General features: G+C 38.4%; 1 protein-coding gene across 1 annotated transcript in view; it reads left to right on the forward strand.

The window, feature by feature from the left end:
* The window catches only part of LOC126203914 (carboxypeptidase D-like), a 266,351-nt gene that overhangs the window by 180,715 nt on the left and 73,133 nt on the right, over nt 1-12,503 (forward strand). The window contains exons 18-20 of the mRNA XM_049938305.1: nt 148-293; nt 380-558; nt 3,299-3,515. Coding sequence (XP_049794262.1) covers nt 148-293; nt 380-558; nt 3,299-3,515 — 542 coding nt within the window. The remainder of the gene's footprint in view (nt 1-147; nt 294-379; nt 559-3,298; nt 3,516-12,503) is intronic.

Here is a 12,503-nt window from a genome sequence, read left to right on the forward strand (position 1 = left end):
TTGCATTCTGCTGTGACTGAGTTTGGTATTTAAGTTTTTTTTGACTGGGTGGGATTTATTACTGTCAAAATATAAAATAATATTTCTTCATGTACTCCTTTCCCCTCCTGAAGTTAAGGTTGTCTCTAAATTAATTACCCTTTACAGGTATTCGAGGTCGTGTTGTTGACCCAGATGGTCATCCTGTCCGTACAGCAGTAGTTACAATCACAGGATCTCCAAGAACTGTTTCTGTTACAAAGAATAATGCTTTATTCAGATTCATTCTTCCATCAGGAACATACACTTTGAATGTAAGTACAATTTTTAGTACATAGTACAGTCATGATTGTTTGTACAAATCAGTTTTATTATATGGCTTACTTAACATTTGTTTCAGGTGTCAGCCAATGGATATTATCACATTTCAAGGAATTTTACAGTGTACACTGAACAGCTTACTGAGCTTAAAGTTGAACTTCAGCCAATTCCTGGAGCTTCATACCATGGCTATAAAAGACTTCAGAAATTGATGCTTCATTTGAATTCAGAAAATTCTGATATTTCAAAGTTGTACTCGTAAGTTAATGAAGATAATTGACATTCTTGGTAATAGTATATAATACTAATAAACACTGCATTACATTGGGTTAGAGTGGTAAATCTTCCACATGAAACTTCTTGTATTGTTGAATCCAGGAGGCACTGTATGACCATGTTATAGAGTCAGTCATTATTAATGTATGAGGGAATCCCAAAAGTAAGTGCTCCTATTTTTTTTATAAGTACATAGACCTGTTTATTTCTACAATGGTTTACATCAGTTTAGAGCTTGAACATTTAGCTGCTTTTCGACACAATCATCATTTCTGTCAATGCATTTTTGTAGACCCAGTGGCAGTTTTTGATGCTCATGTCATACCAGCTTGTGCTGTTCAGAAAGTTATGAACCTCTTCTTTCACCTCGTTGTCGGAGTTGAATCGCTGGGACCACAATTAACGCTGACAGGTACTGTGAGACTCTGAAGAAACTCAAACGGGCAATTCAGAACCGGAGAAGAGGAATGTTGAGCAAGGGCGTACACATTATCCATGACAACGCTCGCTCACACATCGCTCGGCAAAGCCTTGCTCTCCTATAACAGTTTCAGTGGAACATAATCACCTACCCATTCAGCTCTGATGACGAGGTGAAAGAAGCGGTTCATAACTTTCTGAACAGCATGGCGGCGAGCTGGTATGACATGGGCATACAAAAACTGACACAGCGTCTACAAAAAGGCATCAACAGAAATGGTGGTTATGTTGAAAAATAGCTAAATGTTCAAGCTGTAAACTGATGTAAACCATTGTAGAAATAAACAGGTCTATGTACTTATAAAAAAATAGGAGACTTCACTTTTGGGATTGCCCTCGTAGCATGTTGTATCTTGAAGTTTCAGCCTGTATGGGGTTTAAAGTTCCTGTAATGATGTATGTGTGGCAACATGTGTTGAAGAGAACTAGATGAATTATAAACATGACAGTCAGCCATGAAATGTGATGTGAGCATGGACTAAAAGATGTCTCATTTGTATGAAAATGACAGACTATACAGCTTCATCCTCATTGTTGACAGAATGTTTGAGCACTGCTACAGATCTTGCCTTGCTGTTTTCCACTGTCCATAGTTAGCTAGCAGATCAAATATAGTGGACAGTTTGTATCTAATACTTCATTCAAGATAATGCAGATTCTGAACCAAAGAGACGTCATGCAACATTCACTTTATCAGTACAGCATATCACTTCCAAATGGCTTTTGAAGTGTTTAGTCCTTGCCACTGGTGCTCAAACACAATTCTCATATATCAAATACTGTTACTTACTGTGAGAGGTCAAAAGAGTCATATTCTATGTAGTTGACAAGAAGAAATGGCTACAGGAGGGATGCAAAGTTATAGAATCTTGCATGATTATAGATGTAGTATATAGAAAAATTAAAGTGATCTTTGGAGAACAGAGAAGCAGCATTATGAATATCAGTAACTTGGGTGTCAAGCCAGTATTAAGCAGAGAAAAGATGGCTGAAAATGTGGAAAGAAGATATTGAAGGGCTATATAAAAGAAACAAACCTGAATAAAGTATTACAGAACAAGAAGAGGAAACAGATAAAACTGAGATGGGAGATTTGATAATTTGGGAGGAAATGGACACAAAAATGAAAGACCTAATTTGAAATAAGGCACATGGAGTCGATGACATTCCCTCAGAATTGCTGAGATCCTGAGGAGAATAAACTATGACAATATTATTCCACCTGATATTCAGGGTAAAGAAGAGAGACAGAATACCATCATATTTCAAGAAAAATGTAGTAATCCCAGTTCCAAAGAAGTCAAGTGCTGACAGGTGTGAATATTACTGAACCACCAGTTTAAGAAGTCAGAATAGCAAAAGACTAACACAAATAATTTGCAACAGAATGGAATGACGTAGACACTGGGCCTGGGGGGGGGGGGGGGGGGGTTCAGACTGGGTTCCATGGAAGTATAAGAGCAAGCAAAGCATCTCACCCGACCTCTCATTTCTTATTTGCTACTCCAGCCAGCTCATCAATTGTTTTTCTTATCTCGTTGTCCCTATCTTCCTCTTACTATCTGTTTTCTCTCAATGTTCCTCTTAATGGTCCTCAAAATTGCTTTTACACACACCTGTATGTTCCACTCAGTAATGATCTTTCCTAATATCTCTTGTGTTGCTCCTTCTTCTACTCACTCCACACCCCTCTGTTACTCATTGCTTGTCACAACCTACATAACTAATCACCTACTTTCTCCAGTCAGTATCAGGCTGTGTGTGTGTGTGTGTGTGTGTGTGTGTGTGTGTGTGCGTGCACGCGCGCGCGCGCGCGCTTCCATGATTCCTGTGTGCCTGTGCATTGCTCTCTTTAGCTGATTTTCTATTTGATCGCTAAATGAAGTCAGTATTTCATAACCAAACTGATTTCGAAATGTAAATTTCACCTTGTAAATCATATGATTTTATTGTCCTACCAAAATGAAATGTGTTAATGAATTTAAAAATACATTAACTAAAATGTAAATTTGTAAACTCAGTATTTCTGTATGTAAAGGAGATTTTGAAATTGACGACAAAAATCTTCTTCTCCTTATTCTTCTTCCTCTTTCTCTTCCTCATCCACAACTCCAAGGTTAGGCCCAGGGCCTACTTTGATCTCACCATCTCTTCCTTAATCTTCAACAAAAATATTAGTTGGACATTTGATTATATTTATAGTTGCATGTGCATTACACTGATAAATTTCTAATTTGTCCAGATTAGGAAAAAGTTCTGGAGAAAAAGACATTTTGGTACTGGATATCTTCCCAAGACAGACTTCTGGTAGTAAACCGATTGAAACACTCCCAACATTGGCATTGGTTGGTGGACTTTATGCTGAACCAGTTACAACAGAGCTTGCATTGAGATTTGCATTTCACCTTTTGTCAGAAAGAAATTCAGCAGATAGCGGTGACGTCTCACGAGTTTTAAAGGTGAGATACTCTTAATGGACTGAAACCAATGTTCACATCTTGAGTACAGTGAGTACCTAATGAGTTTGTATCCTATGATGCAGGAAATGATCTGAATGCTGCATTTATTCAATATTTATCCCTTCAAATGAATACATTATATGTATGCCAATAAGCCTTTTAAGATCAGGATTTTTCTCTACAAAACATGTCTCCAAAGTAGAGACACACAGCCTACACATTGAATAATTTATTTCCCTGTGTTTAAAATGTTATTATTATTATTATTTTCGTTTCTCAGACGTTATGTCTGGTTAAAACTGGAAAGTGACGCGGACCTTGATCAAGCGCCACTTCCTTTTAACTGTGCGGTATATGTTACATTGCATTTAGGAACTTTTGGGTAATTGAACATTTATCAATAATTACAGATTTCTGTAGTTGTATATATAAGTTTGGATGTAGCTGTATTGCATTGATGTACTCATGGATATTGTGTGGTATGACTCCTGTAGTTGATAGTATAATTGGTATAAAGTCAACTTTATCCTGATGCCACATGTCTTTGACTTCCTCAGCCAGTTGGATGTATTTTTCAATTTTTTCTCCTGTTTTCTTCTGTATATTTGTTGTATTGGGTATGGATATTTCGATTAGTTCTGTTGATTTCTTCTTTTTATTGGTAAGTATGATGTCAGGTTTGTTATGTGGTGTTGTTTTATCTGTCATTATGGTTCTGTTCCAGTACAATTTGTATTCATCATTCTCCAGTACATTTTGTGGTGCATACTTGTATGTAGGAACATGTTGTTTTATTAGTTTATGTTGTAGGGCAATTTGTTGATGTATTATTTTTGCTACATTGTCATGTCTTCTGGGGTATTCTATATTTGCTAGTATTGTACATCTGCTTGTTATGTGCTCTACTGTTTCTATTTGTTGTTTGCAAAGTCTGCATTTATCTGTTGTGGTGTTGGGATCTTTAATAATATGCTTCCTGTAATATCTGGTGTTTATTGTTTGATCCTGTATTGCAATCATGAATCCTTCCGTCTCACTGTATATATTTCCTTTTGTTAGCCATGTGTTGGATGCGTCTTGATCGATGTGTGGCTGTGTTAGATGATACGGGTGCTTGCCATGTAGTGTTTCCTTTTTCCAATTTACTTTCTTCGTATCTGTTGATGTTATGTGATCTAAAGGGTTGTAGGAGTGGTTATGAAATTGCAGTGGTGTAGCCGATGTATTTATATGAGTGATTGCTTTGTGTATTTTGCTAGTTTCTGCTCGTTCTAGAAAGAATTTTCTTAAATTGTCTACCTGTCCAGAATGTAGGTTTTTTATGTCGATAAATCCCCTTCCTCCTTCCTTTCTGCTTAATGTGAATCTTTCTGTTGGTGAATGTATGTGATGTATTCTATATTTGTGGCATTATGATTGTGTAAGTGTATTGAGTGCTTCTAGGTCTGTGTTACTCCATTTCACTATTCCAAATGAGTAGGTCAATATTGGTATAGCATAAGTATTTATAGCTTTTGTCTTGTTTCTTGCTGTCAATTCTGTTTTCAGTATTTTTGTTAGCCTTTGTCTAGTTCTTCTTTAATATTTGTATTATATATTCCTATTTTTTGTCTGTTGTTGTTGTTGTGGTCTTCAGTCCTGAGACTGGTTTGATGCAGCTCTCCATGCTACTCTATCCTGTGCAAGCTTCTTCATCTCCCAGTACCTACTGCAACCTACATCCTTCTGAATCTGCTTAGTGTATGCATCTCTTGGTCTCCCCCTACGATTTTTACCCTCCACGCTGCCCTCCAATACTAAATTGGTGATCCCTTGATGCCTCAGAACATGTCCTACCAACCGATCCCTTCTTCTGGTCAAGTTGTGCCACAAACTCCTCTTCTCCCCAATCCTGTTCAGTACCTCCTCATTAGTTATGTGATCTACCCATCTAATCTTCAGCATTCTTCTGTAGCACCACATTTCGAAAGCTTCTATTCTCTTCTTGTCCAAACTATTTATCGTCCATGTTTCACTTCCATACATGGCTACACTCCATACAAATACTTTCAGAAAAGACTTCCTGACACTTAAATCTATACTCGATGTTAACAAATTTCTCTTCTTCAGAAACGCTTTCCTTGCCATTGCCAGTCTACATTTTATATCCTCTCTACTGCGACCATCATCAGTTATTTTGCTCCCCAAATAGCAAAACTCCTTTACTACTTTAAGTGTCTCATTTCCTAATCTAATACCCTCAACATCACCCGACTTAATTCGACTACATTCCATTATCCTCGTTTTGCTTTTGTTGATGTTCATCTTATATCCTCCCTTCAAGACACCATCCATTCCATTCAACTGCTCTTCCAAGTCCTTTGCTGTCTCTGACAGAATTACAATGTCATCGGCGAACCTCAAAGTTTTTATTTCTTCTCCATGGATTTTAATACCTACTCCGAATTTTTCTTTTGTTTCCTTTACTGCTTGCTCAATATACAGATTGAATAACATCGGGGAGAGGCTACAACCCTGTCTTACACCCTTCCCAACCACTGCTTCCCTTTCATGTCCCTCGACTCTTATAACTGCCATCTGGTTTCTGTACAAATTGTAAATAGCCTTTCGCTCCCTGTATTTTACCCCTGCCACCTTTAGAATTTGAAAGAGAGTATTCCAGTCAACATTGTCAAAAGCTTTCTCTAAGTCTACAAATGCTAGAAACGTAGGTTTGCCTTTCCTTAATCTTTCTTCTAAGATAAGTCGTAAGGTCAGTATTGCCTCACGTGTCCCAGTATTTCTACGGAATCCAAACTGATCTTCCCCGAGGTCGGCTTCTACTAGTTTTTCCATTCGTCTGTAAAGAATTCGTGTTAGTATTTTGCAGCTGTGGCTTATTAAACTGATTGTTCGGTAATTTTCACATCTGTCAACACCTGCTTTCTTTGGGATTGGAATTATTATATTCTTCTTGAAGTCTGAGGGTATTTCGCCTGTTTCATACATCTTGCTCACCAGATGGTAGAGTTTTGTCAGGACTGGCTCTCCCAAGGCCGTCAGTAGTTCCAATGGAATGTTGTCTACTCCGGGGGCCTTGTTTCGACTCAGGTCTTTCAGTGCTCTGTCAAACTCTTCACGCAGTATCGTATCTCCCATTTCATCTTCATCTACATCCTCTTCCATTTCCATAATATTGTCCTCAAGTACATCGCCCTTGTATAGACCCTCTATATACTCCTTCCACCTTTCTGCTTTCCCTTCTTTGCTTAGAACTGGGTTTCCATCTGAGCTCTTGATGTTCATACAAGTGGTTTTCTTCTCTCCAAAGGTCTCTTTAATTTTCCTGTAGGCAGTATCTATCTTACCCCTAGTAAGATAAGCCTCTACATCCTTACATTTGTCCTCTAGCCATCCCTGCTTAGCCATTTTGCACTTCCTGTCGATCTCATTTTTGAGACGTTTGTATTCCTTTTTGCCTGCTTCATTTACTGCATTTTTATATTTTCTCCTTTCATCAATTAAATTCAATATTTCTTCTGTTACCCAAGGATTTCTACTAGCCCTCGTCTTTTTACCTACTTGATCCTCTGCTGCCTTCACTACTTCATCCCTCAAAGCTACCCATTCTTCTTCTACTGTATTTCTTTCCCCCATTCCTGTCAATTGTTCCCTTATGCTCTCCCTGAAACTCTGTACAACCTCTGGTTCTTTCAGTTTATCCAGGTCCCATCTCCTTAAATTCCCACCTTTTTGCACTTTCTTCAGTTTTAATCTACAGGTCATAACCAATAGATTGTGGTCAGAGTCCACATCTGCCCCTGGAAATGTCTTACAATTTAAAACCTGGTTCCTAAATCTCTGTCTTACCATTATATAATCAATCTGATACCTTTTAGTATCTCCAGGGTTCTTCCATGTATACAACCTTCTATCATGATTCTTAAACCAAGTGTTAGCTATAATTAAATTGTGCTCTGTGCAAAATTCTACCAGGCGGCTTCCTCTTTCATTTCTTAGCCCCAATCCATATTCACCTACTATGTTTCCTTCTCTCCCTTTTCCTACACTGGAATTCCAGTCACCCATAACTATTAAATTTTCGTCTCCCTTCACAATCTGAATAATTTCTTTTATTTCATCATACATTTCTTCAATTTCTTCGTCATCTGCAGAGCTAGTTGGCATATAAACTTGTACTACTGTAGTAGGTGTGGGCTTCGTATCTATCTTGGCCACAATAATGCGTTCACTAAGCTGTTTGTAGTAGCTTACCCGCGTTCCTATTTTCCTATTCATTATTAAACCTACTCCTGCATTACCCCTATTTGACTTTGTGTTTATAACCCTGTAGTCACCTGACCAGAAGTCTTGTTCCTCCTGCCACCGAACTTCACTAATTCCCACTATATCTAACTTTAACCTATCCATTTCCCTTTTCAAATTTTCTAACCTACCTGCCCGATTAAGGGACCTGACATTCCACGCTCCGATCCGTAGAACGCCAGTTTTCTTTCTCCTGATAACGACATCCTCTTGAGTAGTCCCCGCCCGGAGATCCGAATGGGGGACTATTTTACCTCCGGAATATTTTACCCAAGAGGACGCCATCATCATTTAATCATACAGTAAAGCTGCATGCCCTCGGGAAAAATTACGGCCGTAGTTTCCCCTTGCTTTCAGCCGTTCGCAGTACCAGCACAGCAAGGCCGTTTTGGTTATTGTTACAAGGCCAGATCAGTCAATCATCCAGACTGTTGCCCTTGCAGCTACTGAAAAGGCTGCTGCCCCTCTTCAGGAACCACACGTTTGTCTGGCCTCTCAACAGATACCCCTCCGTTGTGGTTGTACCTACGGTACGGCTATCTGTATCGATGAGGCACGCAAGCCTCCCCACCAACGGCAAGGTCCATGGTTCATGGGGAAGGATTTTTTGTCTGTATCCTATATATTTATAGGCATCTGTTTTTTCCATCGCTTCTATGCAGTTGCTGTGGTTATCCAATATGTAATCTTCCTGTTTAGTGTGTTTTCCCTTAACTATGCTATTTTTCTTACATTTGTCTGTTCCAAAAGCCATATTTACATCATTGCTGAATACTTCTGTTATCTTTAGTAATTGGTTGAGTTGTTGATTTGTTGCTGCCAGTAGTTTTAGATCATCCATGTATAGCAAATGTGTGATTTTGTGTTGGTATGTTCCAGTAATATTGTATCCATAATTTGTATTGTTTAGCATGTTGGATAGTGGGTTCAGAGCAAGGCAGAACCAGAAAGGACTTAATGAGCCTCCTTGGTATATTCCACGCTTAATCTGTATTGGCTGTGATGTGATATTATTTGAATTTGTTTGGATATTAAGTGTGGTTTTCCAATTTTTCATTACTATGTTTAGGAACTGTATCAATTTAGGATCTACTTTGTATATTTCCAATATTTGTAGTAACCATGAGTGGGGTACACTATCAAATGCTTTTTGGTAATCAATGTATGCATAGTGTAGTGACCTTTGTTTAGTTTTAGCTTGATATGTCACCTCTGCATCTATTATCAGTTGCTCTTTACATCCTCGTGCTCCTTTGCAACAGGCTTTTTGTTCTTCATTTATAATTTTGTTCTGTGTTGTATGTGTCATTAATTTCTGTGTAATGACTGAAGTTAATATTTTGTATATTGTTGGTAGGCATGTTATGGGGCGATATTTAGCTGGGTTTGCTATGTCTGCTTGATCTTTAGGTTTCAGATAGGTTATTCCATGTGTAAGTGTATCAGGGAATGTGTATGGGTCTGCAATGTAGCTGTTAAATAATTTAGTTAGATGTGAATGTGTTGAGGTGAACTTCTTTAGCCAGAAATTTGCTATTTTATCTTTTCCAGGGGCTTTCCAATTGTGCGTAGAATTAATTGCTTGGGTGACTTCATGTTGCAAAATTACCACTTCAGGTATTTGTGGTATCATCTTGTATGTGTCTGTTTCTGCTTGTATCCACCGTGCATGCCTGTTATGTTGTACTGGGTTTGAACATATGTTGCTCCAGAAGTGTTCCATGTCTGTTATGTTTGGTGGATTGTCTATTTTAATGTGTGTGTTATCTATTGTCTGGTAAAATTTCTTTTGGTTTGTGTTGAATGTTTGGTTTTGTTTCCTTCTATTTTCACTTTTTTTTTTTATCTTCCAAGTCGTTTGGCCAATGCTTGTAATTTCTGCTTCTTTTCATCTAATTGCTTTATCGCTTCTTATTGTGAGATTTTACCTAACCTTTTTCGTTTTTTTTCTGACATTTCATTTCTTATAAATTGTGTTAGCTGTCCGATGTCTTTTCTCAGTTTTTCTATTCTGATCTGTAGCCTGTGTTGCCATGCTGGTTTTGTGGGTTTCTTCTGTGTGTTGGTTGGTTCTGATCTCTGCCTAGTGTGTATATTTAGTGTAGTGAGTGCTCCTATATAAATCAGTAGTTGTAACTCTTCCATAGTTGTGTTTTTATTTATTTTGTTGTGTATGATTGTGTTGATAGTTTTTATTGTTGTTTGGACTTGTGGGTTATTTGGCAGTCTATGCAAGAATGGTCTAATGTCTGTATTTGTGTGTTTGTATTCTATATATGTCAGCTGAAATTTTTCTTCTATATCTAACATGTGTGTCACTTCATGTTCTATTATTATTATTATTATTATTATTATTATTATTGTTATTATTACTACTACTATTAATATTCATGGTGCCAGTAATGTAGTAATAGAAGTAAAATTACTGTTGGTTGCAGTGATTAGGTGGTAGTCTGGTGGAGCCAGATTTGATGGGAAATTTATATGAATGAAGCATTTTGATAGTATATGGTTTATTATTTGATTCACTGTTTGGGAAGTGCAGCAAGAGGCTGTGGCATTTCTCTCTGAACTCTGTTAGCTCTAGCACAAGTAATGAGTGATGATGCTATGTTTGTCTCTGATTTACTGTTTGACCCTTTTTCAGGCAATTAATGAAGATGACACCATTATTATCATAAAATGCTAGATCTTAAATTGTAGTTTTAACTTGCTTGGCCACATTATGTACCATAATGCTGCAGTGGTGTTTCTTTTAGGTAATGGTATTTGACAAACCTCTCACACTTTCTGTGAAACCAACCGAGGCTCATTGTTAGTTTACAGTCCCCCTTTTCTGAAACTGCCTTCAGAAGCTGATGCACATACATCATAATATCATACTGAGCAAACAGCTCCAGTTTTTGGCACTTGCATTCCAGCTTTAAGCAGTGAAAGCATTGTTACCTACGTCTACGTCTACATCCATACTCCGCAAGCCACCTAACGGTGTGTGGCGGAGGGTACTTTGAGTACCTCTATCGGTTCTCCCTTCTTTGCCAGTCTCGTAATGTTCTTGGAAAGATAGATTGTTGGTATGCCTCTGTGTGGGCTCTAATCTCTCTGATTTTATCCTCATGGTCTCTTCGCGAGATATACGTAGGAGGGAGCAATATACTGCTTGACTCATTGGTGAAGATATGTTCTCGAAACTTAAACAAAAGCTCATACCAGGTTACTGAGCGTCTCTCGTGCAAAGTCTTCCACTGGAGTTTATCTATCATCTCCACAACGCTTTAGCGATTACTAAATGATCCTATAATGAAGCGCGCTGCTCTCCATTGGATCTTCTCTATCTCTTCTATCAATCCTATCTGGTACTGATGCCACACTGCTGAGCAATATTCAAGCAGTGGGCGAACAAGTGTACTGTAACCTACTTCCTTTGTTTTCGGATTGCATTTCCTTAGGATTCTTCCAATGAATCTCAGTCTGGCATCTGCTTTACCGACGATCAACTTTATATGATCATTCCATTTTAAATCACTCCTAATGCCTACTCCCAGATAATTTATGGAATTAACTGCTTCCAGTTGCTGACCTGCTATATTGTAGCTAAATGATAAGGTATCTTTCTTTCTATATATTCGCAGCACATAACACTTGTCTACATTTAGATTCAATTGCCATTCCCTGCGCCATGCGTCAATTCGTTGCAGATCCTCTTGTATTTCAGTACAATTTTCCATTGTTACAACCTCTCGATATACCACAGCATCATCCGCAAAAAGCCTCAGTAAACTTCCGATGTTATCCACAAGGTCATTTATGTATATTGTGAACAGCAACGGTCCTATGACACTCCCCTGCGGCACACCTGAAATCACTCTTACTTCGTAAGTCTTCTCTCCATTGAGAATGACATGCTGTGTTCTGTTATCTAGGAACTCTTCAATCCAATCACAAAATTGGTCTGATAGTCCATATGCTCTTACTTTGTTCATTAAACGACTGTGGGGAACTGTATTGAACGCCTTGCGGAAGTCAAGAAACACGGCATCTACCTGTGAACCCGTGTCTATGGCCCTCTGAGTCTCGTGGACGAATAGCGCGAGCTGGGTTTCACACGATCGTCTTTTTCGAAACCCATGCTGATTCCTACAGAGTAGATTTCTAGTCATTATACTCGAACATAATACGTGTTCCAAAATTCTACAACTGATCGACGTTAGAGATATAGGTCTATAGTTCTGCACATCTGTTCGACGTCCCTTCTTAAAAACGGGGATGACCTGTGCCCTTTTCCAATCCTTTGGAACGCTATGCTCTTCTAGAGACCTACGGTACACCGCTGCAAGAAGGGGGGCAATTTTTTTTTGCGTTCTCTGTGTAAAATCGAACTGGTATCCCATCAGGTGCATTGGCCTTTTCTCTTTTGAGCAATTTTAATTGTTCCTCTATCCCTCTGTCATCTATTTCGATATCTACCTTTTTGCCATCTGTGCGATAATCTAGAGAGGGAACTACAGTGAAGTCTTCCACTGAGAAACAACTCTGGAAAAATACATTTAGTATTTTGGCCTTTAGTCCGTCGTCGTCTATCAGTACAATTTTGGTCACAGAGAGTCTGGACGTCCACGTACCACTTTGACATAAGACCAAAATTTCTTAGGATTTTCTGCTGAGTCAGTACATAGAACTTTA

The sequence above is a fragment of the Schistocerca nitens genome, chromosome 9 (genome assembly GCF_023898315.1).
Source record: "Schistocerca nitens isolate TAMUIC-IGC-003100 chromosome 9, iqSchNite1.1, whole genome shotgun sequence".
Taxonomy (NCBI): domain Eukaryota; kingdom Metazoa; phylum Arthropoda; class Insecta; order Orthoptera; family Acrididae; genus Schistocerca; species Schistocerca nitens.